Raw genomic sequence first — 27,188 nt, 5'->3', positions numbered from 1 at the left:
GCTGACCCCAGCCAGGCCAGGGCTGTGGACCCTGGAGGGAAACGTTACAGAGCTTCCAAAACGGAGCGTGAGGCCACCCCGGGAGGGGCCTTCGCAGGATTCCAGCCGCTGCGGGCCTCCGGCATTGTGCCCAAGGTGCCCGTGCAGGGGTGACCGGATTCCGGTTCTGAGGACATTGTAAGCAGACCTGAACATTCCTTCCTAATCGCCTGCCGGCCACGTGGCCCTGAGGCACAGCGGCTGGTTCTCTAAGGTTTTGTGGCGTTCCCGGTCGAGGCTGCCGAGGGCTCCCCCGACGTCCTCAGAAGCTGGATGAGAGCCTCGGCAATGTGACCCATGGACACCGGGTGGGTGTAGCCTGGCCGTAGAACCCGGGCATCGTAAAACCGGGCCAACCACCGCGACCGCTGGCTGAGAGGCTTCGCGGGCGACCTGCGTAACTAACGCTCCCGGGCCTTTCGGGCGCCGCCTTCCCGCCCCCGGGAACCTCCCCGCCGCCCCGCCCCGCGTCGCCGCCCACGGCGCAGGCGCCCTGAGCGCCGCTGAGTCAGGCCGGGGCGGGGCCGGCGCCTGCGCCTGCGCCGTGGGCGGCTCGGGCGGAGGGCGGCTTTATATTCGCGGGCATCAGCTGACGCCCTGCATTGCAGACTGCGGAGTCGAGCGGCGCCATGTACGCGCTCTTCTTCCTGGCCGGCCTCCTGGGCACGGGTGAGCCCCGGGACCCCCTAGTCCTGGGGAAGGGGGCTCTCTCAGCGCCCGCCAGCCGCGGACCCCGCCGGACCGGGCTTCCTCCTGCCGCTCCCCCTGCCCGGGTGGGCCAGGGGCGCGCACTGCGCAGGCGCCTGGGGCGGCCCGGTACCTGCTGGGGCGGCCTGGGGAGGGGGCTGGGAGACCGGGCGGCGCTGGGGCTGCCGGCCCGGGCTTGGTGAGGGACGAGTGGGCGAGGCGGGTGTGGCCGGGTGGCCGCGTCTCCCTGGGGACCCGAGTAGGTGCGGTTGGGGCCGTCCCCAAGGCTGCCGTTCCGGGCGTGGGGTGACCCTCCCGCAGCCGTGTTGTTCCTGAGGGAGGGCGCACGTGAGCGCGAGGGACTGGCCCCCCCATCCTGGGGGCGGAAGGCTGGCCAGCCTGGTCAGGCGTCGAAGTGGCCTGAAGAACATGCCTAGCCCCTGTGTTGATGTTTATCATCTCTGCATGTGTGTGTGTTCCGCGCCCTGCACCTGGAAGGCGCTTTTGCTTTCCACAGTCACTGAAGAAAGTGGGTTTCTCCTCCAGCCTTACCCTGCCGCGGTCCGGTTGGCAATCTAACGTCGCGGAGGTGGTGGTGGTGGTGGGGTCCGGATTTTTCCGCTCTGGAAGGTTTTGCACCACCCTCGGCCCCTTTAGCAGTGGCCTTTGTGTTTGCAAAAATGTAAGTCGGGGAGTTGTGCGCAGAGTGGCACACCTGTTTATTATCCTGAAATGGTGCTGAGGGTTGTTAAAAGGCCCTGCAGATGCGGAGGAGAACGCCTGGGAACCAGCTGCGCTGCCCTCCTGGCCGAGCGCTGCCCTCCTGGGTTTCCCAACCCCAGCCGTTCTGTGTTGCCTAACTCCGGCCTTCACGCTTCAGGTTTAAACTGAATCACCGTGGCAGGGGAAGCCGTGAGGCGGGGTAGCTGTGGAGTGCCCAGTCCTGGAGGCACACCAAGGGAGCTGAATCTGAGCTCCGGCTTCCTCACCCTCCCTTTCTGGTTTTCAGTAATTGTGTGTCATTTAGGGAACAGCTTCCATCTTACCATTCAGCTCCTTGATGTATGTATTTGAAAAGCAGACAGCCAGAGAGAGAAGTCCCATCCGCTGGCTGGCTCCGACATCGAGCCAGGCCTGGGCCTGCCGAAGCCAGGAGCCTGGGACCCTTGTGGATGGCAGGGCGGTTGGCTGCTGGGTCCTAGGGGGCGCGTTAGCAGGAAGCTGGATCTGATATGGGATGCAGGCGGCTCAAACGCCCTCCCCCCACTGGGGTTCAATACACCGTAATACAGGAGCTAACAGCTAATGGGAAGTCGAAGAAATTAGATCTCACTTGTGGAGGCACTGGGTACAGGGTGCTTTTCTCCTCTTAGCTTTCAGCAGCTCCCAGGACTGTGACTGACGCTGGACCCAGCCCTTAGGTTTGTTCTGCTGCTCGGCTGGGAAGGTGATCCTGCTTAGGGGAGAGTTTGCGCTTTATGGGCACTGAAGAGAGCCTAGTTCTCACCGCGGCTTGGACTGCAGTCCCGACAGGGTCTGTTGAGCAAACCGGGGCTCGTCTTGCATTTCTTCTGCTTGTACAGTAGCAAGCTGTTCTTGTTGGCCTTGAGTCACTCTTGGTGAGACCCCTAAGAGTGCGGATTTGCTCAGGCTCACCCAGAAGGGACTTGGCAGTGTGACCTCCACCTCTGGTGTATGTGGGAGAGTGTTTTACCAGAATAGTTAATCAAGGAACCTTCTTCCCTGGACACTTGGGTAAAGGCATTATAATGGCCTTGGCCTCACCTTGCTGCCCGGCCTCGGGTTATGCCAAGGTCGTGCTGAGAACTTCTGAACGCTGGCTTCGCCTTGACTGCACGGGCTCTGTTGGAGCTTTTCAGAAGTGTTGACTCCTGACTTCTAGAGTCTTTGATCCCGAGGGATGCAGTCGATTGAGCCAGCATCAAAGGATGTGAAAATAGTTCGCCAGAGAGTGAGCAGTGCTAGATTCATTGAACACACTGCAGGAAAGCAGTGGGCAGGCTGGCGGGGCAGGCAGGGGCTGACCGGTGTGCACCTTCGGGGGTCTGTACCGTAGCGGCAGTCCCTTTTTAGTTAGAGTGACTGTTACCTCCTTGCCTGTAAGGGAGCAGCCGGCCAAAAATCCGGACCACAATCCAGGAAGCAGACTTGGAACTGCAGGGTTTCCTCAGAATGAATTTCTGTGGCCCAAGAGGTTTTCTGTTGTTCGTGATATGCATCTCTGGGGGCAGCCGGGGAGCTGGTATCCACTCAGTGCCCCGGGGCCACCCGCGAGGGCCTGGGGACTGCAGCCATTGTCTGCTCCCTGGGAGGCTCTCGGAACCTGGCTGGCCGGAACTTGACCATTTCCACAGGGCCATCTGGAAGCTGGCAGGGCCTTCTGTGCTGTGTTGTCCTGATGGTCTGGGGGCTGGGACTCTTGCTTTTGAGTTACTTTATCCAGTCGACCCTGTCTTAGCCCCACCTGACAATGAGTGAGCCGGGGAGCCCCGATCTCCTTCCTTAAGACACAGGCAGCCAGAGGTGACCTTGGCAAATCACTGGCCATTTTCTGGGGACGCCAGGCCCAGAACTCGGGACTTGGCCTCTGCCCCCCCCCCCCCCCCCGGGTCTACTTGTACATCTGCGCTTTCGGAAAGCTCAGTGGCAGTTGACACCCATGAGCATTTTAAGATTTTGGTCTTACGGGCACTGAAGGAAATGACCCCAGAGTGAGCTGTCCTTGTAAGCAGCCCGATAACCGATGCTGGGAGCCCCAAGCCCCCTCGTTCACCGCCCAAAGGGGTGGGACATGTAAACCCTGCCCTTGGCAACTCTTCTCAACCGAAGTCGTACAGCAAGGGCGAGGCGTTGGGTGGTCGCTGTCGTCGGAGAGGCAGGTGCAGGGGTAGTGAGGAAGGAAGCTGCAGGCAGGGCTCTCTGAGGCTCCGCTGTCTCACTGCTTTCCTGCTGAGTGGCCGACCACGAGTCTTCCCGCACTGAGGCAGGTGTCTTCTCTAGGGATGATGCTACAGTGTAGTGTTACGTATAAATTTTTTATTTGACAGAGACAGAGAGAAAGGTCTTCCTTCCGTTGGTTCACCCCCCAAATGGCTGCTACGGCCGGCGCGCTGCGCCGATCTGAAGCCAGGAGCCAGGTGCTTCTTCCTGGTCTCCCATGCAGGTGCAGGGCCCAAGGACATGGGCCATCCTCCACTGCCCTCCCTGGCCGCAGCAGAGAGCTGGACTGGAAGAGGGGCAACCGGGACAGAATTCGGTGCCCCAACCGGGACTAGAACCTGGCGCCCATATGGGATGCCGGCACCGCAGGTGGAGGATTAAGCAAGAGAGCCACAGCGCTGGCCGTGTTACCTATAAATGTATGTGCGTTTGCAGCTTTTTTTTTTTTTTAACCTTTTTGTGATGCAAGGTGTGCATTTGTAGTTGCACCTGCTAAATACCAAGAACTCCCAAGTTTCACCTGCCAGGAATTCTGGATGACTCTTGTTTATCCATAGTAAATCAACTTGTATTCTGTGGAAGTAGTAGTATCATGAAGGAAGAAGGATTTTTAAAATTTATTTTATTTGAAAGTCAGAGTTAGACACAAAGAGAGGAAAAGACAGATCCTCTCTTCCATCTGCTGGTTCACTCCCCAGATGGCCACAGTGGCTGGGGCTGGGCCAGGCTGAAGCCAGGAGCTTCTTCCAGATCTCCCACATGGGTGCAGAGGCCAAAGCACTTGGACCATCCTCTGCTGCTTTCCCAGGCGCATGAGCGCAGAGCCAGATGGGAAGTGGAGCAGCCAGGTCTCAAACTGGTACCCACAAGGGATGCCAGCATTGTAGGTGGTGGCTTTATCTGCCATGCCACAACACCGGCCCCAGAAGGATCTGCTTTAACGCATCCATGGTTTGAAGTACATTGGACAGGTTGCTTTGAATACCTGCTGTTAGTTGATGTGTGTTGAGCTGAGCGGTATCGACTTTTCTAGATCAGAAGGAGAATTTGATTCTGTTGTCTTGTGTGAAACTGGACCATCCAGACAGCTGGCTGAGGCTTGCGTGGTTGGAGAAGAGGAAGGGCAGGGTGCTGCTGGCTGGGGGCAGCACCTAAGGGCATGCTTGAAAGCTGACAAGGCCAAGAGCAGGCCATGAGCACAGGTGTGCCTCGTGGACACACCTGTGAACAGGTGTGCCGGGCAGCGTTTTGAGGCCATCTTCTAGCCTAGATTCTGGATTACTGCCTGCCAGGCCCCGAGTCTTGCTCTCTGGGAGGCAGATTCTGGACTTTGTTAAAAATCAAGAGGGGAACACTAATGACATTGCCCTGCTGGCTGCTTCTGTTTCTTAATTGATTTTAAAACAATGATAAATGTAGTGATTGGGATGAAGAATTCAGCTGTTGCTAAAGTACTAACCGTTTTTTCAAAACTCATGAAGTTCTTAAAAAGATTTATTGATCTTGGAAAGGCAGGTTGACAAGGAAGGAGATGGCTTCCATCTGCTGATTCACTCCCCAAATGGCCACCATGACTGGGGTTGGGCCAGGCTGGACCCAAGAGCCTGCACTTTTTCAGGAGCCTCCACTGTGGGTGCAGGGATCTAAGCATGTGGGCCATCTCGTTGCGTTCGCAGCCACACCGGCAGGGAGCTAGAGCGGAAGTGGAGCGGCTGGGACTCTGACCAGCAGCCATGTGGGATGCTGGTGTCGCAGGCCATGGCTCGGCCCGCTGTGCCACCACACCTGTCTCTAAAGCCATGAAGTCCTAAGAAATAACTTGTCGAATTTCATAATCCTTTGTCTTGGGGCTGAAAGGCCTGTGGAGTGGAAATTTCATCTTAAACACGTGGTGGACATGAGCTGCCTGATCCTGGGCAACCTGGATTCCTGTATCTTATCTGTAGAATAATTGTTGCTCTCTGCTTGGGCTGCTCTGAGGCTTTACTGAGTTAATACGAGGAGGGGCTTAGTTAAGTACTGTTTGTTGCTGTACAAACCATACTGGGTTTTTTTAAAATTTATTTTTTATTTTTTTGACAGGCAGAGTTAGAGACAGAGTTATAGACAGTGAGAGAGACAGGAAAGGTCTTCCTTCCGTTGGATCACTCCCCTAATGGCCACTATGGCCAGCACTGCGCCGATCCAGAGCCAGGAGCCAGGTGCTTCCTCTCTGTCTCCCATGCGGGTGCAGGGACCCAAGGACTTGGGCCATCCTCCGCTGCCCTCCCGGGCCACAGCAGAGAGCTGGACTGGAAGAGGAGCAACCGGGACCAGTACCCAGTGCCCCAACTGGGACTAGAACCCAGGATGCCGGCGCCGCAGGCAGAGGATTAGCCAAGTGAGCCACAGCGCCGGCCCATACTTTGTTCTTAGCAGCTTGTCCCAGCAGCAAGGTGGCCCTCTTACCCCCACCACCTCCCAGTGCCTTTTATTTCAGTGGATAGGAGTTTAACAAATAAGACAAAGTTAAATGGACTTAGTGTGTTATACGTGAAGGGCCTAATTACTGGGTCAGCAAAACAACAAACCCAGGTAGATAGACAGCGATTAGGAGGGAGTTGGAGGTATGTAGACGAGGGAGGCAAACGAGGTGTAGCTCCTAGGTCAGTCCTCGCAGAGCACCCAGAAGATCCCAGCTGCTTCCGGTAACCTGACTGCTCGCAAGGAGGCGTGTCGTCACGCGCTCTGGGGGGCTGGGTAAGGAGGTGTCGTCATGCACTCTGGGGGGCTGGGTAAGGAGGCGTCGTCACGTGCTCGGGGGCTGGGTAGGTTTGTTCGAACCCCCAGTCAGGTTCCCCTCTCTATAAATGGAGGAGAACTGTTGGGAGCAGATAATAGCTGCGTGCAGGAAGCAAGGGTGGTGGGTGTGAGCGTGGAGGGTAGGACCTGTGCCTCCCCAGGCAGTGCGGGCGAGCGCCTCCCCAAGCCTGGGGGACTTGGTGCTGTGCCGGGCCCTCCTCTGTCACACAAGTCGTGCTGCATTGCCCGCTTCTTGCCTCTTGTTCTTCAGGTTCTGGAACATCTCTTAGACTTCCAGACAAGTGGCAGAGTAGTTCTAATGAGCACAAGTATGGCCCCGGGGGCAGTCCCAGCCCTCTGCTTCCGACAGCGCTTCCTGCTCATGCATCCTGGGTAACTGCGCATGATGGTTCAAGTGTTTAGGTCCCTGCACCCCTGTTGGAGACGCAGATTGAGGCTCCTGGTCTTCACCTGGTACAGGTGTGTTTGGGGAGTACTCAGTAGATGGAAGCTTGCGCTCTTTTTTTTTTTTTTTTTTTTTTGACAGGCAGAGTGGACAGAGAGAGAGAAAGGTCTTCCTTTGCCGTTGGTTCACCCTCCAATGGCTGCTGCAGCTGGTGTGCTGAGGCCAGCGCACCGCGCTGATCAAAGGCAGGAGCCAGGTGCTTCTCCTGGTCTCCCATGGGGTGCAGGGCCCAAGCACCTGGGCCATCCTCCACTGCACTCCCTGGCCACAGCAGAGAGCTGGCCTGGAAGAGGGGCAACCGGGACAGAATCCGGCGCCCCGACCGGGACTAGCACCGCAAGCAGAGGATTAGCCTATTGAGCCATGGTGCCGGCCGAAGCTTGCTCTCTATCTCATGCTCTCGCTCTCTTTTGCTCTACCTTTCAAATAAAGAACAAAACAAGAAAAAAAGTGAAAGTTGGGACTTGCTGTTCATTAGTTACCTCTCAGCTCTTGGCCCTGTCTGGAGTCAGGGCTGCTGGGCAGCCTCCTGGGCCCTTGTCGGTGCTCAGAGCCTTTGTGTTCGGTCCTCTCCCCCGCCGCCCTGCCGAGGGTCTTCGTCCCTGGGGACGGCCAAGCTCAGGTCACCTGTCGCCTCGTCGGACTGCTTCACTCTGCACCTGGAGCTGCCACCCAGCCCAGCCCTGCTCCTTGAGCTTGTTCTGTTTTTCTTCTAGTGCGCTCTGCCACCTGCATTGTGGTAGGCTTACTGTTTGGCTCACTTCCTGATTTGATGTAAGGTCAGATGTACTTCAGCTTGGCATGTGTTGGTGCACTGGTGTGTGTGAAATTAGAAGTTTTTGATCTTTGTCACAGTTACATAGAGCACTTTCCTTTTTATTTATTTATTTTTTTTAAGATTTACTTATATGAAAGGCAGAGTTAGGGAGAGACAAAGATTTTTCCTTTCACTAGTTTATTCCCCACAAAGGACTGCAGCAGCTGGGGCTGGGCTGGGCAGAAGCCAGGAGCCTGGAACTCCATCCAGGTCTCTCACTTGTGCACCTGAGCCATCCTCCACTCTTCAGGTGCATTAGCAGGAAGGTTGATCTGAAGCGGAGCAACCAAGACTCGAACAGGTGCCCATATGAGATGCTGGCATCGCTGGTAGTGGCTCAACCTGCTGTACCGTGACGCCGGCCCTCCGTGCTTTTCTGAGATTGATTTTAGGAGTTGCTGCTTGATGGTGACTTCAGGTCAAGTGAAGTGTTGACCTTACACAATAACGTGTGTCCAGGTTAAAAATGCTGGGTCGAAGGGTCACGGAGCCTATGCAGCTTAGATGGTGTTGGTGGCCCTGATTTGAGGTGAATCTGAAAAGGGAATCAGCTGTGGTTTGAGGAACTTATTTCTCCTCTGTGGCTCCAGGTTGCCAGGAACCTGAACTCCATTCCGTTCTCCATGGGGGTGGCAGGGGCCCAGATGCTTGGGTCATCTTCCATTGTTTTTATTTTCTTTCTTTTTTTAAAGATTTATTTATTTGAAAGAGTTATACAGAGAAGGATGTGAGGGGTGGGGGGGTAGGGAGGTAGAGAGGGAGGGGTCGGTCTTCCATCCACTGGTTTACTCCCTAAATGGGCAATGCGGCCAGAGCTGGGCTGATCCAAAGCCAGGAACTTCTTCCGGGTCTCCCATGTGGGTGCAGGGGCCCAAGGACTTGGGCCATCTTCCACTGCTTTCCCCGGCCACAGCAGAGAGCTGGATTGGAAGTGGAGTAGCCAGGACTCAAACCGTCGCCCACACGGGATGCCAATTCTGCAGGCAGTGGCTTTACCCACTATACCACAGTGCTGGCCCCCCATTGTTTTTCCTAGGTGCATTATCAGGATTGGAGACGGAAACCAATGCTCATATGAGGTGCCAATGTCGCAGTTGGTTGCTTAACGCACCATGCCACGAGTTAGAGTTTTTATTGGACTGCAGCACTCCTGAAAGTACTCGATCAGAGTTCACGTTCCCCAAATTAATGAAGCTCCCACTGCGCCCTGTCCTCACATCTCAGTTGTTAGTGAGCGGAGTGTTGAGCTGGGGAGGCTGTTGCCTTGCCCGTGTGGTAGATCTCTTGACCTGGAATGAACCAGCTTAAGAGGAAAACTAAAAAGTGAGGTTGCTGGTGAGAGAGGAGATGCAGGGAAGAAAGAGCCTTTGTCTTCAGTAACAGCTGACGCAGGTCAGAGGTGATGGGTGTCAGCCCAGGGAGCTTAAGAGCTTAAACGCCACTGATTACTTAGGCCATAAATGAGGTGTTTGGGCCTTAAGTTCCCCAGACCAGAACAGCGCCATTCTGAATGATTGAACAGGCAGTGTTTTATCCTGTTGTACAGGTGTTTTCCAAAAGCAGGGCTCTGTGAAGAGGGGCGAGTGTGTTTTGCCAGCTGTTGGGTACGGTGGTCAGTGTTGAGCGCATTGTAGGAGCTGCTCTTGGGGGACTGGAGTGCATGCATTCCTCTGAGAAATGTCTCGGTGCTGGGGAGCTCCCTCCAGGGACTCCAAGTTTCCTAGCAACCTGCTTGTTGCCGTGGTGACGCATTACCCAGGCAGCAGATCCACTGCCCTGTGGAATGTATGCACTGACTGTCCGCACTGGGAGGCTGCACCTTGTGTTTTCTGTTTTTTATTTTGGTAACTAGACTCAAACAGTATTTAGCATATGCTACCTGAAGTGTTTAAAAGGAAGAGCACACGTTGTGTGGCTAAAACAAGCAGGTAGAGCGTCAGGTACGTGTGCCAGGCAGGGTGGGGCCCTTCTTTGAGGTGGCTCTTGAAAATTTTTGGTCATGATATTGTGTGCATTTGGCACCCTCAGTGGTGCTGTGCTTCATTAGAAACTTGTCATTTGCAGATTCTGTGCGTGAATGAGGTAGTTTATTAAACTGGGTTTAGGTTTGACTGTAAGCAAAAGATACTGAGAATAATAGTGGCTTAAATACAGTTGGATTCCTCCTGGTTATCACAGGAAATGGAGGAGCCAGGAGTGCAGCAGGGGCCTTCAAGCATCCTTCAAGTCTAGCCCTTTGTCTCATGGCCCGAGATGGCTGACTAAGTTCCAGCCACCACACCTGCATCCAAAGGCGTGGGACTGCTGCTTATACCCTGTTGACCGGAATGGGGTCTCATGAGCAGACTCTGCTTTGGGGGAACGGGGGAGACCGGGACATGTGGTCCTTAATCTTGGCAACCGTGTGTTGAGCTAAAAATCTGCAGTTCTGTCCTGACAGAGGAAGGGGGGAAGGAAGTAGGGGAGCAGCCTGTGTCTTGGCTGTGGTGGGGAAGGATTGTTCCTCAAATCGGCTTGTAAAGCTTAGGATTCTTTTTGGTCTGATTTTAAAGTTAGCATAGGAGAACATTAAAATTATGCTACAATATAAGAACTAGAACCCCTGTCCTGGTCCTCTCCCTACAGGTAGGTAGGTGTACCTTCAGTGAGTTCCTAGCTGTCAGGGTCAGCACCTTCTCGTGTAATCTTCACTCAGTCCCTGAGAAGCAGGGGCTCACTGTGGTGGCAGGTGCCCAGGGGCTGGTGGACAGCAGGCCAGGGATTTTTGCTGGGCTGCGACTGCTCCCAGCACACAGACGAGTAACATGTTGCCGTGTGCCTCCTTGCCCCTCCTATTTAAGGAGCGCCTGGAGAGGGTTTGGGGTGGCTCTTAGGAGAGCTGGGTTCTAGAAACACTTTGAACAGTGATGCCTAAGGCTTGGAGTCTCCTGCAGGGGACTCGGCTTGTAGCTCAAGTTTCATGAGCTTCAGAACGCGGTTCACCTGTGGCCTTCGTGCCCTGCCAGGCCCCTTCCTTGCTCATGCAGAACCTGTTTAGCACCTGGAGGCCCAGCGTCAACCCCCTGGGCTGGTACCTCACAGCGTGGCCCAGGTTTCGTTCTCTGGCCACTCCTGGGTCTTGAGTTGGGTAACTGCCTGTCTGAGGTTGTCGGGATCTGGCTCCTCAGGTCTTTGAACTGCCAGTTAATTACCTGGGAAGCGTAGAGTGAGCCGCTGAAGCAGCCTTGACTCGGCCCCCTGTGGGGCACCTGTTCCTGGTCACGGTGGGTGCATGAGAGCAAGCTGATCCGGTTGCTGCTGTGGGCGAGAGCACTTGGCGCCCTCCCGTAGGGTGCGGGCGTGCACGCACAGTGCGGCTGATAGCGAGAGGTTCCGTTTCACCAGCTCCTCAGAGTAGCCACCCCGGCCAGGCCCCATTTGCAGAGTTAAGGTCACGCGATTCAAAGTGGTAGCGCCAGGATCTCATGCCTGATTGCAAAGCTCGTCATGGAGCGGAGCAGACAAGTTCAAGTCTCAGGGAGGTGATGGGCAGGGCGGAACGGATGGTGTAGTGCCCTGGCGGTGTTGCATGTTGATGTGTGATTGTATGAACTTGACGTTGTCTTCACTTTGTACATGGGAGGACAGAGTCTGGGGAGCAGTGATCTGCCTGAGGCTATTTGGAGAGGACATCCCAGAGTTTGACTTAGAGGCAGATTGTGTTTGCTTCCACTGAACCAGGAGTTGCGAAGAGCATTAGATGGTGGTAAATTGCCCTAGAAAGTGTGCGTCTAAGACTTAGTGCCCTCTCGCAAGAAGTCTCAAGAGCACCTGCATTCCCACGGCTCCAGTGAGCTCTCCTTGCCTCCCGAGCTGCTGCACACCCCCTCCCACCCCAGCAGGTCCAGCTCTTGGCCAGTCTCAGTATACTTGCAGTGAGACTTGTCTTTGATACAGTGACGTCCATGTGAAGTCATTCAGAACATGGTGAATTTCTTCTAGAACATTTCTGTGTGTTCTCAGCCCGGGGGTCAGGAGGCAGTCCCAGCTTTCCCGAGGAAATAGCGTGGACGTCCGTGACTGCACAGAAGGCATGTCTGCACTGGCTCACATGCAGGCCCTTGAGCCGCAGGTGTAGTGTGTGGTTTGCCTGGAGTGGTGTTGGTGTGCTCAGCGGCCCACTTCATCAGAAGTCTCCCGGGAGGCCGGGCAAACAGACGTTCTAAGAACTTTCTTAGAGTTCATATTGCCTCGAGAAGGAAGTTGGTCTTTGGGGGCAGGGTGGACTCTGCTGGGGCTGTGTTTTGAGAAATAACTTACCAGAAAGTGGTTTGGGGTGAATTTTTTTTAAATTTGAAAGACCAGCACAGAGATAGATGTGTCATCCGTGGCTTACTTCTCCAGTGCCTGCAACAGCTGGGGCTGGGCCGGTTTGAGACCAGGAGCTGGAAACTCCACCTGGGTCTGCTGCGTTGGTAGCAGGGACCCGAGTCCTGGAGCCATCCCTGCAGCTGATTGTCATTCTACGGAAGTGGACATCTCCGTGCTGAAAGCAGTTTTTTCTCCTGTGGTTGCTCTCATCACTTAACAAAAAATTCTTTTTTTTAAGATTATTTGAAAGTCAGTTACAGAGAGTGAGAGACAGAGGTCTTCCATCCGCTGGTTCGCTCCACAGATGGCTGCCAGCAGCCACCATTGGGCCAGGCCAAAACCAGGTCTCCCACTTGGGTGGCAGGGGTACAAGCACTTGGACCATCTTCCACTGCTTCCCCAGGCACATTAGCAGGGAACTGCATCAGAAGTGGAACAGCCAGGACATGAACTGGTGCCCATATGGGATGCCAGTGTCGCAAGTGGTAACTTTGCTTGCTGTGCTTCAGTGCCAGCCCCACTATAGAAAATCTTAGATTATAAAGGCTTTTTTATTTTGGGGTGCAAGACAGGGTGGTGAGGCTCCCTGACACTGTTTGGAAATAGTTGGAGAGTCCTAGGGAAGGGCATCTGGCTTAGGGATTAAACTGCAGCTGAGATGCCCACATCCCTTGCTGAGTGCCTGGGTTCAAGTCCCAGCCCCTGCTCTTGGCTGCAGCTTCCTGCTGACACAGACCCTAGGAGGCAGCAGTGATGGGTCAAGTCACCGGGCTCCTGCACCCACATGGGCAGACCTAGATTGAGTTCTCAGCTTCCAGCTTGATCTTGGCTGCTGTGTGCATTTGGGGAGTGAACCAGAAAATGGGAACTCCCCCACTTTCTCTGTCTCAAAAAAAAAAAAAAGCAGAAAGAAAATGAACCAGATAAGTGAGTCCCTTCCAGCCCTGTGACTTGGGACGACCCAGCTCTGTTTGGAGACAGCTGTGGGAGTTGTGTTTCCTAGGCCGGGGAGAGCCAAGTGAGAGTACCTGGCCAGAGGGCCAGGACCAGCCTCGTCCTGGGGAAGTGCATGCGGGGCGGCCAGTGTCTTGAGAAGGCAGAACACCTTCACTGGGGCTTTTCTTTCCAGGTCTAGCCAGCCCAGTCCTGGGCCTGAAAGAATGCACCAGAGGCTCGGCGGTGTGGTGCCAGAATGTGAAGACGGCTGCCGAGTGCGGCGCGGTGAAGCACTGCCTGCAGACCGTGTGGAGCAAGCCCACTGTGGTGAGCGTGGTGATCCCACGTGTGGCCCTCTGCGGGGTGGGGCTTCCCTGTGTGCCTTTGTCCTGCTTAGCTTTGTTTGCTCCTGGCTGTGACCCTGTAGCCCTGTGTCACTGGATGTACCTCTTGGACCTGCCGAGAAAGCAGAGGCTCAGGTTAAGATTCCCTTTCCCTGCGGTCATCTGGTCTCTTCGGCGGAGAGGACCAGGCCCTCTGCTGTGCCCCGCCCAGCGCCCCCCAGGCCTCTGGAGCCCTCACTCCCCACCCTGGATAAGGGGCCAGTGCTCTGCAGTGCTGTTCCCAGCACTGGGCACACAGGCACAGCCCTGACCTTGGCCACTTACTCCAAAAAGTCTATGCTGAGCTCTGCAGGTTCTTCCTGCAGTCTGAGATTCTGTTCTCGCCTCCTCCCTCTCAGACAGGAAAACCCACTGAGTGAGGCCTTGGAGCTTAGGGGGTACTTAACATCTTATTTCCAGCCATAAACACACCAAGGAGGAAACCAGCAGCTGACCCTGGGGGACTGGGCCCAGCCTGTCACGTGGCACAGGCCATGTTCAGTGAGTGGAGTTTGCGCTCTGAAATGAGTCACCAGCCACGAGTTCAGACAGAACACTTAGTTAACTAACGCCGCCATTCTCTGGATTGTTTCTGAGCATGGCCAGGAGTGCTTTCAGATTTGGTTCCTCCTTTGCTCCAATCTCGATTTTATTGCTGCTTCCTCTTTACAAATTTGTCAGGTGAGGTCTGGATGGGAAGGTGTCTGTGGCTGCCTGGCCTCTGGGTGTGGCCCAAACGCCGTACTCGCCCAGCCAGGTCCCCAGGTTTGGGTTGATTGGACTGGTTTCTCTAAACGCAGAGGCGGGCGCAGCCTCCCTTACTGCCACCCGGAGGTGTTCGTTCCCGCTCCCTGGTCCAGAGCCGGCAGGTGCATTCCTCCCCAAGAGCGGTGAAAGCCAACCAGGGTCTCCTTGGCTCCCGGGCTGGGTGGGGCCCTGATGCTCAGGCTCATCAGGGGGCTGCCTTGGTGTGGCTGACGCGGCACAGCACTGCTGGGAGGTCGAAGGTCGACCCAGTGCAGGGAGATGGCAGCGGGGTGTGCCGGCTGCCCCACCGCGCCTTGCTGTGTGATAGATGTGGCTCTGGCTTCGCTTTTGAGCCTGTGTCCTCAGAGTGGTGGGTGTGTTCAGGAGAACGTGACCTGTACCCTGTGCACCAGGGAGGGTGCAGAGGGGCGGAAGGCACAGACAGGAGCGCTGTACCCTGTGGGAGCACAGGGGTTTTCCGTAAATCACCCCCCACCCCCATGGCGTCCTGCAGCCAGGCACGCGCCGTGCGCACGTCCTGCGGTAGCTAGTGGAGAAGGAAAGCCGTGGCCGTCCGCAGCTGTGTGGCGTGTGACTTGTGTGCACAAATACAGATCTCTGTCCCTCGGGTTCTTCGTAGAAATCCCTTCCCTGCCGCCTGTGCAAAGATGTCATCAGCGCAGTGGGCGAGATGCTCAAGGACAACGCCACTGAGGTGAGCAGCCGCCGGCGGGAAGGCGGGCGCCACGGCCGGGAAGGCGGGCGCCACGGCCGGGCGGGCTCCACCCTCCACCCGAGAGCCGAGCCCCAGGGCCCAAAGGGGAGTGGTCTGGGTGGGCCCAGGGTGGCAGGTGTCTTCTGTCAGGGACCCTGGGGAGGTATTACAGGCCTGTGGGCACCTATATGTCTCTCTCTCTCCCTCCCCCTCCCTCCCCTTTTTTTTTTTTTTTTAAAGAAATGGGGGATGTTTCAACACTTTAAAAATGTAAACATTCCTTTTAGCACTGGGCTGTACAAAAATAGGCTGAAGTTAGCTGACTGCTGGACTAAGTATTAAATGCCCAAGGTTAATTGGGATTTTATGTGCATGACCTTAACATCCAGGTGCAGTTGGGTGTTCTCTGTTTAGAACTCCCTGTGTCTGTGGGACGTCGGGTCAGGGGTCTTCATTTTGGATTTTCCTGCCTGCTTTTGTGTGATTGAGCTGACAGACGTGGGTAACCACCGGCCCCCCATCAAGTCCTCCTCCCTGGGGGCTGGCTGTTCTCAGGCCTGCTTTTTCCAGGGTCTGTTAAAGGTTGTCTTGCTCACGGCTGCTCCGCAGGGAGGAAGCCCAGCTCGACCCTGACCTTTGCCCGGTGTCCCCTCTTAGGAGGAGATCCTCGTGTACTTGGAGAGGACCTGTGACTGGCTTCCTAACTCCAACTTGTCTGCCTCGTGCAAGGAGATTGTGGACTCCTACCTCCCTGTCATCCTGGACCTCATTAAAGGAGAAGCGGTTAGTGGTGGCAACAGGCACTCCGGAGACCAGAGGGGAGGGTTGGGCACGGGAAGCCTGCTTGCAGCAGGGGGCTCCCTCCACAGCTCTGCACAGCTCTGCACAGCTGGGGAGGCTGCGGCGATGGGGTGGTGGAATTGATGGTGCTGAAGGAGTGTGATCCAGGATTCTGCTTAGAGTTGCCAGTTGGGGGGCTCACATCCAGTCTAAGATTTTGAGAGGCAGAGTTAGAGAGGGAGAGACAGAGAGGTCTTCTACCCATTGGTTCATTCCCCAAATGGCCACAATGGCTGGAGCTGTGCTGATCTGAAGCCAGGAGCTTCTTCTGAGTCTCCCACGTGGGTGCAGGGGCCCAAGTACTTGGGCCATATTCTACTGCTTTCCCAGGCAGTGGGAGAGAGCTGGATCGGAAAGAGGAGCAGCTGGGACGCGAACTGACGTCCATATGGGATGCTGTCAGTGCAGGCGGAGGCTTAGCCTATTACGCCACGGCACTGGCCTGTGTCCAATCTTTCAGCTGACCCTTTGATCAAGCAGGTGACTTCATCTCTGTGAACTTAGAATTAAGGAGTGATCCGGGGACTGTCCTTGTGGGTTCAACTGTAAGTTTTCCTGTTGTTAATCCAGCAGGCACACGAGCATGTTGTACCCCAGCTGTGTGCCAGATGCTGGGTTTCAGCCATGAGCAAGGAGCTGCCTCTGGAGTTTGGAAAGGGACAGAGACAGAGTGGCTTTAGGAGACCGAAGAGGGTGGCAGGGCAGGAGCGTCCTGAGACAGGACCGTGGTTTTGACAAGGAAGGCAGCAGTCACGTTGTGCAAGGCCTTCCGGGCTGCGTTCAAGGATTGCAGCTGTGGCCGGGAGCCCTCGGAGCAGTGAAGGAGGGACTGCGTCGTCGGAGCTGCGTGGGCTGTGGGTAGCAGGATGTGCGGGAGGTCATCACACTGAGAAGAGACGCATCGGGAGTGCCTTCTAGGTCTCTGGGGAGATGAGGGCAGAGGGGAGCAGGTTGGGTGGGCTGGAGACAGTAATCTGAGATGCGGAGCTGGGCGCGGGCGTGTGAGGCACGGAGGAGGTGAGGACTCGGCGGCACGGGCAGGTGCTCAGAGCCCGGTGTTGCCTTGGCTGCCTTGTGGAGAGGCTTGGAATTGCTGACCCTCCTCTCCAGCCCTCTCTCAAAAGAAGAGCCGAGGTTGAGCACAGGGGATGTTCAGGAAGCCTAGAGGCTGCTGGGTAGTTAGGCACCAGGGCTGGGATTGTGGTAGTCTGCTCAGGGAGTCAGCTTGGACAAGATGATGTGTTTCTTGGTTATGGGTGTGGGGAGAGGGGCGCACTCGATGGTGCCGGGCAGCCCCCGTGTGCTCGTGCAGGGAGCAGGTTCTCAGCTGTGCCTCTTGCCTGCAGAGCCGGCCCGGGGAGGTGTGCTCCGCGCTCAGCCTCTGCCAGTCCCTGCAGAAGCACCTGGCGGAGCTGAGTCAGCGCAAACAGCTCGCGTCCAATAAGATCCCGGAGCTGGACATGCCTGAGGTGGTGGCTCCCTTCATGGCCAACATCCCCCTCCTCCTCTACCCTCAGGACGGCCCCCGCAGCAAGCCGCAGCCCAAGGTGAGGCGGGGGCCCCGTTGTTGGTCGTGCTGGGGCTGGGACGGGAAGGGGGCCGCGTGTGCGGTTGTGCGGCTTATCCCTTGTGTGACGGCGCCTGACACCTGCCCGCCTTGAAGGGCTGGTCACGGGGACTGTGCCGTCGCGGTAATGAACACCCCACTGACTTTAACCCGGCCGGTGGTTGGAGAGCGCCAGGCGCCGTGGCCGGGAGTGGGTGAGGACGCTTCCTGGGCTTCCGTCCTCTCGGTCACGGTGTAGCTGACCTCGCCTCCTTGTCTGCAGGACGATGGCGACGTGTGCCAGGACTGCGTTCAGATGGTGACCGACATCCAGAACGCTGTGCGCACCAACTCCACCTTCGTGGAGACCCTGGTGGAGCACGCCAAGGAGCAGTGTGACCGCCTGGGCCCCGGCGTTGCTGACATGGTGAGCCTCGCCCCCGTGCCCTGGGGAGTGTGCTGGGTCCGGGAGGGGGGACCAAGGAGACGCGGCCCGTTGCCGCCTGTGGCAGCGTTTTAAGTTGCATCCTGGCCAGAACTGTTGTCGAAGGAGCGCCCCGTGCCCCGTCCCAGCTGCTTGGCTGCGTGACTGACGGGACAGAGTGACGGAAGGCCACTCTGGTGGAAGCGCGCTCTTCCAGTCAGTGTACGCGCTAGAAACCACACTGCAGCCGTGCGTGACCCTGTTTCTAAGAGCACTGGGGTTCTCGGTGCTTCCTGCGGAGAGCAGGGTTGCCTCAGTGGGAGCCCACGGGCACAGCCAGCAGGAGGCTCTGCCGGGAGCCCTGCTCCTCCTCGGGCTCAGACACACGCTGTGTCGGCCTCTCGGGTCCTCGGGTTTGGAGCTCTGTCCTGTTAGCAGCCGCACTCGGGAGATGGACTTGCATCACTCGGGTGCCGCAGTGGCTGATGGTTGGAGAACCTGCTGGGCTGGCAGCGGGGAAGCTGCTCTGGGTGAGCGCGCCTCTGCCAGGCGGGAGGCTGCGTGGGAGCTGGCTTCCTGCCTGGAAATCGTCCCAGTGTCTTCAACTGCTGGTTTAATTCCTTGCCCAGAGAAGCCCTCTCTGGGGGTGGTCCCATCGCTCCTGACATCCTCTCAGTCCGCTCAGGTACTGGACACCCCTAGACTTGGATGCAGCCAGGCAGGTAGAACTCCTTGTCACTAGAGTCCTGTCCAGGCGCGTGTCGGTGGCCTTAAAGTAGGAGTCTCGGGTTCCCGAGCAGTGGCCGGCAGCCGCCTTCTCTCCGCTGTGGCCGAGTAGCCGCTCTGTGACCCCAGGGCAAGTTGAGGCACACAGAAAGCAGCTGGGAAGAGGGACCCTGTCTGGTCCCTGGTGAGCGTTTCCCGCTGTCCTGCACGGTGCCTCTAAGTTGCAGAGGCACCCAGCAGTCATCTTTGTCTTATCAGAGCTGGCCCAGAGCAGACACTCCCAGAATTCTGCGGTGGGGATGTCCTTGATAGTCCCGGGGTGACGGCGTGCGAGGGGTGGGGTGGGGTGGGGTGTGCTGGGTGTGCCGTGGCGGCGTCAGTGGGACTGACGGTCTCTGTGTCCCCGCAGTGCAAGAACTACATCAACCAGTACTCGGAGATCGCCGTCCAGATGATGATGCACATGGTAGGTGGCGGGGCAGCGCTCGCGCGTGCTCCTCGGCTCTCGTCATTTCCAGGAACTCTGAGCCGTGACGTTGGAGCCCGGACGCCCCCCTCCAACCAGCAGGCTGTCCCCCTGCGGAGACTGTCTCCCCCGAAAGGGAAGCAGCCGGTGCTCAGGACGGCCCTGGCGCCTTCCTGGTGCTGTGCGGAGGCGAGCTGACCTGGCTTCCACCTGCAGCCCCTAGAGATAGTCCGCTGTGTCACTGAGCACGCGGCCGGAGGCTGGGAGGAGTCCTGCCCTGTGGAGTTGGCCTCGTGCACTGTGGCAGGCCCTGCTGCGTGAGCCCGTAGCTCCTGCACTGGCGCCTGTCGCAGCCTGCCGGGGAGGGGCGGGGCCGGCAGCGGCTGAGCGAAGGGAAGGGGGCTGGCTGGGCGGTGCCCACGGAGCGGTGGGGCGGCCTGCGGGCGTCCACACGCGGGAACAGCACTCGGCCTCCCGGTCTGAGCTGCAGGGGTGCACTCTGTCCTCTGTCACGCTGACTGGCTGATGAGGTCTAGACTCGGGGACAGCTCTTGTTGATTGTCCACAGGGCGCAGCATTTTCGCTGTCACCCATTAGCAGCACAGGGACAGCGCTGAGTAGCTGGAGTCAGGACTTTAGGACCGGCAGAGCCGTCAGGATTGGCTTTGTGGCCCCTCTGGAACCATCAGATGTCCACCCAGGCCAGGGTGGGTACTGCGCACACCCCGCCTCGTTGTAACAGCTGTCTGAGGCCGCTGGCGCAGGCACGCGCTGGAAGGCAAAGCAAGCCTTTGAGAGGGCTGCTGTGGTGCGCTGCCTCCTCCAGCTCACGGGTACGTCCCTCGGGGTCAGAGTGCCAGCACGCAGCTTTGTCCGGAACGCATGGATGGTCTTGCTCATCCCAAAGACCATTTGGGGTTTCCTAACACATCACTGGGGTAGTACATCATCTGCTACTTTGTACTTGCCAGGATGTTTTTGGCCACAAAATGTATACTGATGATGAGAAACTGGTCTGAGTGATTATTAAGTGGCCGCCTGAGAACGGCTGTGTGGCCAGGAATTTCCATAGCCCGTGCCCCGTGGCTGGCTGGTGATGTTTCTGGTTTGCCCCTGGAACGGTGGCCATCCTCACGGCCGGTGGGTGTCAGGTCTGTGGGATCCCCCGAGGAGGAATGACAAGCTGGAGTCGCCGAGCCCCAGCACCAGGCTTCTGATAGTGCTGTGGGATCTGCTTCCAGGCCAGCACTGGGCCACCTTCAGGCTGGTAGGACCGAGAGGCCTGGGTAGTGGAGAGGGCACTGCGTACCACATGCCCTTCCCTGGGCAGCCCCCTCTGCTCCTTTGTGCACCTGCCCGGGGTAGGCTCCTGCGGATGGGGCCCTTTCTAAAGGGGCATCTTCTGGGGGCCTCGCTGCCCAGCGTGGTGAGCAGGATTTAGTGGTTGACCGTGGGGGCCACGCACACGCTGCTGGACAGTGTGGTCATCCCTTGAGGGTTTACAGGGCCCCTGTCCACAGGGTAGTAACAAGGGAAGCTGCCTGATAACCCGCCTGCGAGGTTCTGGCCCTTTAACTTGCTGTGACGTCCCTGCACCTAGTGAACTGCTTGGTTATTGTTTTAATTTTCTTAACTGTGTGTCCTTTCCTTTCTCTTATTTCATCTCCGATTTCCTGTTTTTTTGTTCAACAGCAGGATCAGGTATGTGATGGGGAATTTGCTTGTAGTTGCGGTCTGCTGCTCTCCTAGTTGGTGCTTTATTTTTTTTTTTCCTCTTTGGTATGGTGTGGTCCGCTTTGACAGATGCAAAGAATGGTTGCGAAAGGCAGAGTCCCGTCTGAGCAGGCTGGGGAGAGCGTCTGCATCTCTCCTCTGAGGTTCCTCACTCGTTTAGGGGGCTGGAAAACAAAGCCAGCCGAGCTCTGGGCTCTGGTCAGAATGGACACGCAGGCCGCACACGGGCAGGCCACGAGTGGGATGATGGGGAGCCACAGGTGGCCCGGGAGGTGCCCGAGCCTCTCTCGTGGAGGCCTGACTTCCGGCAGGACGCCTTGTGTCTGTCATGTCGTGAGTGGGCGTTGCATGTCTTAGCGCTTCTGCATGAGCACATCATTCACAAGTAGCTGGCAGATTGTTCCCCCGTCTGTTGGATCCAGAGGTGGAAGCAGTCTCTCGATCATGGCTTCTGTCCCTCTGGGTGATGGGCTGCGTTGGGGTCTGGAACCACAGCTGAGGGCCTGCTGTGGGAACCGAGTCCCCAGGCCCTTCTTGCTCTGCGCCAGGGTACTTGGGCCACTGTGAGGGTTGTCCCCCTCTCGGTGCTGGCATCTAGCTTCTAGACTAGACAGATTTTTTAAAATTTTTATTTCAGAAGTGGTGTTCCATCCGCTGGTTCACTCCCCAAATGTCCGCTCAGGTTGGGGCAGGGCCAGGCCAAAGCCAGGAGTCTGGAGTTCAGTCCAGGTCCTGCCCATGGGTGGCTGGGATCCAAGTGCTGGAGCCACCGCTGCCGTGTCCCAAGGTGCATGTGCAGGAAGCTGGAGCAGAAGTAGAGCCAGCACTCAGATGCAGGCACTGTGACAGGGGAGGCGGCATCCCGAGCCACGTCCTGCCCGCTGCACTGATGCTTGCCCCTCGAGATGCGTGATTTTTGGAAGGTCTTTTGAAATGACCTCGGTTGAAACACCGGACTTTTCACCTGGGCCTCCTCAGGGACTTGGGGCAACGCTGATCCTGAGACAAAAGCAGTGATGCACCTTCTGGGTCTTGACGCAGTTCTACTAAAAAGCCTGCTGCTTCTGCAGCTTTGTTCTGTTTTTCCCCCTCCATTCTTTTTTTTTTTTTTTTTTTTAAAGGCAGAGTGGATAGTGAGACAGAGAGAAAGGTCTTCCTTTGCCGTTGGTTCCCCCTCCAATGGCTGCCACAGCTGGTGCGCTGCGGCCGGCGCACCGCGCTGATCTGAAGGCAGGAGTAAGGTGCTTCTCCTGGTCTCCCATGGGGTGCAGGGCCCAAGCACTTGGGCCATCCTCCACTGCCCTCCCGGGCCACAGCAGAGAGCTGGCCTGGAAGAGGGGCAGCCGGGACAGAATCTGGCGCCCCGACAGGGACTAGAACCCGGTGTGCTGGCGCTGCTAGGTGGGGGATTAGCCTAGTGAGCCACGGCGCCGGCCTCCCCTCCATTCTTAAGATGCGCCAAAGCTGGGCTATGTGGGATGTGCTTGCCATTAAGAGTCCCCACCCTGACAATCTTAGACCCCCCTGACATAAAACAGGGTGAACCACAGGCATGGCCCAGCTCCTCCTCCCGTAACAGCCCCTGATTTAGTAATCTTGTTGCCACTGCTTTGTGGGGTTCTTGGTGGGAGGCCGATGCCATTAGGCCCGCAGCTGGGTGCTGGGTGCACTTGACGCACAGTATACAGAGCGCGCCAAGCGTGTATACTTGTCTGGCTTTGGGCATCTCAGTGCGGTGGTCAGCGTGGCTGAGCTGCCTCGTGCTCTGCGGTTTGGTGGTTGGCTCTCTGGATGGTGGAAGGGAGCGCCACACAGGTCTTAGGACTGGAAGTGATTCAGCGCTGGGGGTTGGGTTTTTGTGTGCACTCTGCGTTGTGAGCGTGGAATGTGGTTTTAAAGGAGCCGGCATTTCCCCCTTAGTGCCTCGGGTGCTGCCGCCACTGAGAGATCCGGTGTGGTTCTGTTTCTGCCACACTTGGTTTGCTGTTGGTGTGTGGGCCGGGTCATTCCCCCTCCAGAAAGATCCTGGAGCACGGGTGTCCTGGGAGTCCCTGTTCCCCGGGGGGCCCTGGCTGCCGGCCTGCCTGACAGCCCTCCGGGCTTTGCATGTCCTCTCCCCAGACACAGCCGAGCCCTCTTCAGTGGAAGCTGGGATGTTGGCCTGGCCTGGGGGCGGTGGGGGGGTGGACCTAACGGAGGGCCCAGGGTGCTCCCTGGCGCCCAGCCTTTTGTAGGGAGCGGGTTACGGAGTGGTGAGTTCAGGCTCACATCTGATTGGCAGTTTTGTGCTCTCTTCAGCAACCCAAGGAGATCTGTGGGCTGGTCGGGTTCTGCGACCAGGTGAAGGAGATGCCTATGCAGGCCCTGGTCCCCGCCAAAGCGGCCGCTGAGAACGTCGTCCCTGCCCTGGAGCTGGTGGAGCCCGTCAAGGTAGCTGGTGTCCCTGTGGGGTGCGGGCTGCGCCCGTGAGTCAGGCCAGGCTCCTGGAGATCCCCAGGTCCAACACCGCTAGGTGCGGTGTGGCTGTTCCTGCACTAACGCAGCCACCTGGCGCCGAGGTCTCGGGAGAAGCTGTTTCCCTGCACTAATACAGACCCCGGTGTTCCGGGGTCAGTGTGTGTTTTCTCAGCATGTCATTCAAGAGGGATTTCTGTGCCTGGCTCCAGCCCGACTGCACATGTGCTGCCTGGGTTCCCCCTTGCCCTGCATCATGGCACAGATGTGATAGTCCCACAGGATTGCCCCTCCTGCTCCCGCCCCTTGGTGGCTTTCTCTGGGGGTGTGGGAGTGCATTTTGGGGCCTGGACTCTGTCGGTGGGTAACGATCCCAGGACTCCACCCCGCAGTGCTCACTGTGGGTCAGGCAGTGCTGAGCACACATGCTGATGGGGCTGGTGGTCTGGCTCTGCAAGGCCCAATCCGTGTGCTGCGCTAGCATGTGGCATAGCATCACTTCCAGAATGTTCCCTGGCACTTGGCCACCAGCGGGCCCCCCCCCCAACGTGTGACAAGTGTGTGGCCCACAGGAAGTGCCACAGCATCAGGCGTGGTCAGGGAAGCCCCCCTCCCACCTGTCTTCCCCACGACACGAGAGCGTGAGCGAGCCTCGGGCTCCTGCTGTGACCGGGAATTCCATACAAGCAGACAGAAACGTGGAGTGTCGCCTCCCTGTTGACTGCCGCTGGGGCCTCGTGCACGACGGAGGTGGCGCTGTGCCCCCACAGGAGGTTCCCCACAGCCGTGCCACGTGTCTGAAGACAGGCCCTAGAGCGGCAGGTTGACGCGTTGGCGCTGCCGAGTGAGCCGCCGGCCGGCCGGGGTGGGAGAGCCTAGCTTCGCAGGGCGCACGGACCGGACCGCGACTCCTCGGCCTGCCCCTCCCCTACTCACCTCCCCAGCGCCAACACCGTGTGTGGACAGGGACCCTGCTTCAGTTCTCCGTAGTCGGGTGCGGGGGAGGGGAGGGTGGCAGTGTGGAGGACGGGGCAGGGTTAGGACAGAAAGGAACTTGAGCGTGGGTGGTGGTGAGAGGAAGCCCCGCTCGTCGAATTCCGTCGGCCCAGGCTCCTCCTCTGTTAGGGGAGCAGGGCTGAGGGGCGCGGGTCGCGGCATCGTGTGCTCCTGCCCTGTCCGCAGGAGAGACCCGTGCAGGCCCGTTCCGACCTTCTGTGCAAGGCCTGTGAGCTCGTGGTGAAGAAGGTGGTGGATCTGATCGACAACAACAAGACCGAGGTGTGCCGCCATCCTGGTGCCCCCACCCCCAGTGAGCCCGGCCCTGCGGGGTGTGGGGGGTTCGGGTCTGGCCGGTGCTGCGTGTGGACGCCCGTCTGAGAAGGCATAGCCGCGTCTGCTGTGAGCCCTTTAGACGGGCAGGGAGCCGCCCCTCCCTTCCGCCCGGGTTCCTGGTCATCTCCCCTACCACCCCCACCCTCCTTGCCCTGTGGTTTCACATGGCTCCCTGGCTGTGTTTCAGGAGGAAATTATCCACGGTTTGGATAAAGTGTGCTCGGAGCTGCCCGCGTCCATCTCGCAGGAGTGCCAGGAGGTGGTGGACACGTACGGCAGTGCCATCCTGTCGGTGCTGCGGCAGGAGGTGGACCCCGAGCTGGTGTGCCACATCTTCCACCTCTGCTCCTCCGGCAGCACGCCGCCCAGGCTGCCCGTGGTGCCCGGTGAGCCGCGGGTGGGTGGAGGCCGGCCCGTGCCGGGGCTGGGAAGGCTGCTGGCACTGAGCCCCGTGTCCCGTCCTCCGCCCTAGCCCGTGTGGCCCCGGTGAAGGACGGCGGCTTCTGTGAGGTGTGCAAGAAGCTCGTCAGCTACTTGGAGCACAACCTGGAGAAGAACAGCACCAAGCAGGAGATCCTGGCTGCCCTGGAGAAAGGCTGCAGCTTCCTGCCTGACCCCTACCAGAAGCAGGTGCGGCCCGCCGATGGGACCCCGGGCTGGGGGCTGGCGGGGAAGCCCGCTGTGGGTGCCTCCAGCCACGGGGTCCAGGGAGGTGTGAAGCACTTGGAGGTTGGTTGGCTCAGGCGGCCCCACGGGGGGACAATGGGCTGAGGCCGCCCCGCGTGGGCAGGTGTCAGGAGGGAGGCCCCAGGGCCGCTGGCCAGGAGCGTCGGTGTTCTCCTGGAGGCGCCTGCTCTGCCCCGGCCTGGCCTCCTGGGCGCCCCTGGACCGTGTCCCCTCTCCTCGCCAGTGTGATCAGTTTGTGACCGAGTACGAGCCTGTGCTGATCGAGGTGCTCGTGGAGGTGATGGACCCCGCCTTCGTGTGCCTGGTAAGTGGCCCGGGCCGCCGGCTGCTCCCCGCCCGGGGCGCCGCCTCTTGGACTCGCGCCCGCGGACAGGGTGTGGGGAGAGCGCACCAGGAAGGCAGAGCAGCGGGCTGTGGACGGCAGCCCCGTGCTCCGCTCCCCGCTGTGTCCCCTCCCATGCTGGCTGCCGCCCTGTCCTGAAAGGGCTGCGCAGGGCTGCGCTCGCTCTGACCCTCCTCTTTCCTCCTCTTCTCACCGTGTAGAAAATTGGAGCCTGCCCCTCGGGCCCCAAGCCCCTCCTGGGGACGGAGAAGTGTGTCTGGGGCCCCAGTTACTGGTGCCAGAACTCGGAGACTGCTGCCCAGTGCAACGTGAGTAGTGGGCGGGCTCCCTGCCTAGTGTAACGGACCCGGGGACCACTTTGTCCCCCGCCTTGGTCTCGGGACACGGCCCAGAGCCGCGGTTAGGCTGGCTCCTGAGCCCTCCGGGAGGGAGGCGGGTGTCCTGCCGTGGGCTTTGCTTCTGCTTTCTCGGCCGTGTTCAGTTCCCCTGTGCCATTGTCAGACTTGCACCGTCACCGCAGGGGTTGCACAAGGCCCACGGGCCTGACTCAGATGTGTGTCGCGGGGCACGCTTGCCCTGCAGCCGCAGGGTGCCGTGGCCCTGGCCGCGCTGGCCGTCACCTGTTTGACCTCTTGCTGCCTGCCTTTGGTGGGAGCAGTACAGGTGTGGCCTGTTCTACCCAGTGTTCCTCTGTGCAACCGTTTCCGCCTCCCTGGGGTTCCTGTGACCAGGCCAGGGGGCACTGAGTCACCATGGCAGGGCGGGGCACAGGGGCCCCGGGTGCTGGCCGCACCTGTCCTGGGCCGTGCCCCGTGTTGGAACGGCTTGTGGCTGCTGGCCTGGGCCTGTGTGCCCCCCGTGGGGGCTGCACCTCTGCCTCGAGCCTGGGGTCCTGGTCCCGGCCGGGCCCCGCCCCCTCTGCACGTGCTGCTCTGGGCACTGGCTGAATGGGATAATGGGATGGTCTTAAACGAGCTATGGTTCTGGGATGGGTGGGGGTGGCCTGAGCCTCTTCTGAGCCTCTCTCCTCCTCCGCAGGCTGTGGAGCACTGCAGACGGCACGTGTGGAACTAGGAGGTCGGGCCTTGGGAAGGGAAGCCGTAGCCTTGTTATACCTACTTTCACCTGGGGTAAAGAACCCCTCCTCCTAGTTGACTTTGTTCTAAAAATAGGACCCCCTCCCCACCCTTCGCACCTCACTTCTCTCCTGTAGTGTTGCTGCCCCCAGGGCAGGTCCAGCTCCCTACTCCCCTGTCCCCGTTCTCACTGCTTGACGGTTGGTGGCAGTAGTGTGCACCGAGGGCTCCGGGCTGCCCGCACGTGGCGGTGGACTCGGGCGGGCCGGAGCGTCGTGGGGGCATGGGAAGCTGTCCACCCTCCGAGCTGGGGCCTTGCTCTGAGCCCTGTTGCCCTAACCAGGGGGCCTCCCAGGGAAGAGCAGCTCCCGAGCGCGGCTGTGTTAATTCCTGTGTCTGGGCCCTGCCTGGGTACCCTTGATCCTGGTGATGCCTTGTTTGGGGTCCCCCGGGGTTGGGTGGGGAGGGGGAGTCTGCTTGAATGTACGCCGCTCATTCCCTGGGAGCCTGCACCCCGGGGTGCCCACCCGGCTGCCGCCCGTGTGACTACTGAAGCTGCTGTTCTTCCTGGGGTGCCAGCACCCAGCGAGGGGGGCCGTCGCTAGCAGATGAACCTGAGTTGTTTGTTTTGCACTAAAGTTCCTGTGATTTAATAAAGTTCTGTTAACCAGATTGGCC

General features: G+C 58.6%; 1 protein-coding gene across 1 annotated transcript; it reads left to right on the top strand.

Annotated features, from left to right (window-relative positions):
* Positions 1-640: 640 nt before the first annotated feature.
* Positions 641-27,182, top strand: PSAP (prosaposin). The gene is made up of 14 exons (XM_008269996.5): positions 641-708; positions 13,231-13,364; positions 14,808-14,882; positions 15,540-15,665; positions 17,069-17,269; positions 17,552-17,695; positions 18,828-18,884; positions 22,917-23,048; positions 24,255-24,350; positions 24,592-24,790; positions 24,877-25,034; positions 25,315-25,395; positions 25,635-25,742; positions 26,473-27,182. Exons 1-14 carry the CDS (start codon positions 669-671, stop codon positions 26,506-26,508), a joined length of 1,587 nt encoding a protein of 528 aa, XP_008268218.3. The 5' UTR covers positions 641-668; the 3' UTR covers positions 26,509-27,182.
* Positions 27,183-27,188: the final 6 nt, after the last annotated feature.

The sequence above is a fragment of the Oryctolagus cuniculus genome, chromosome 15 (genome assembly GCF_051225735.1).
Source record: "Oryctolagus cuniculus isolate XC-2025 breed Fujian yellow rabbit chromosome 15, ASM5122573v1, whole genome shotgun sequence".
NCBI lineage: Eukaryota > Metazoa > Chordata > Mammalia > Lagomorpha > Leporidae > Oryctolagus > Oryctolagus cuniculus.
The sequence above is the reverse complement of the archived record's forward strand: the minus strand, read 5'-3'. Positions and strand labels throughout refer to the sequence as shown.

Bases quoted from the DNA above. Each gene is read 5' to 3' on its own strand.
- PSAP (XM_008269996.5), top strand. From the start codon at position 669: ATGTACGCGCTCTTCTTCCTGGCCGGCCTCCTGGGCACGG. The intron at 709-13,230 runs GTGAGCCCCGGG...TTTTCTTTCCAG, and splicing joins GGCCGGCCTCCTGGGCACGG to GTCTAGCCAGCCCAGTCCTG. The intron at 15,666-17,068 runs GTTAGTGGTGGC...TCTTGCCTGCAG, and splicing joins ACCTCATTAAAGGAGAAGCG to AGCCGGCCCGGGGAGGTGTG.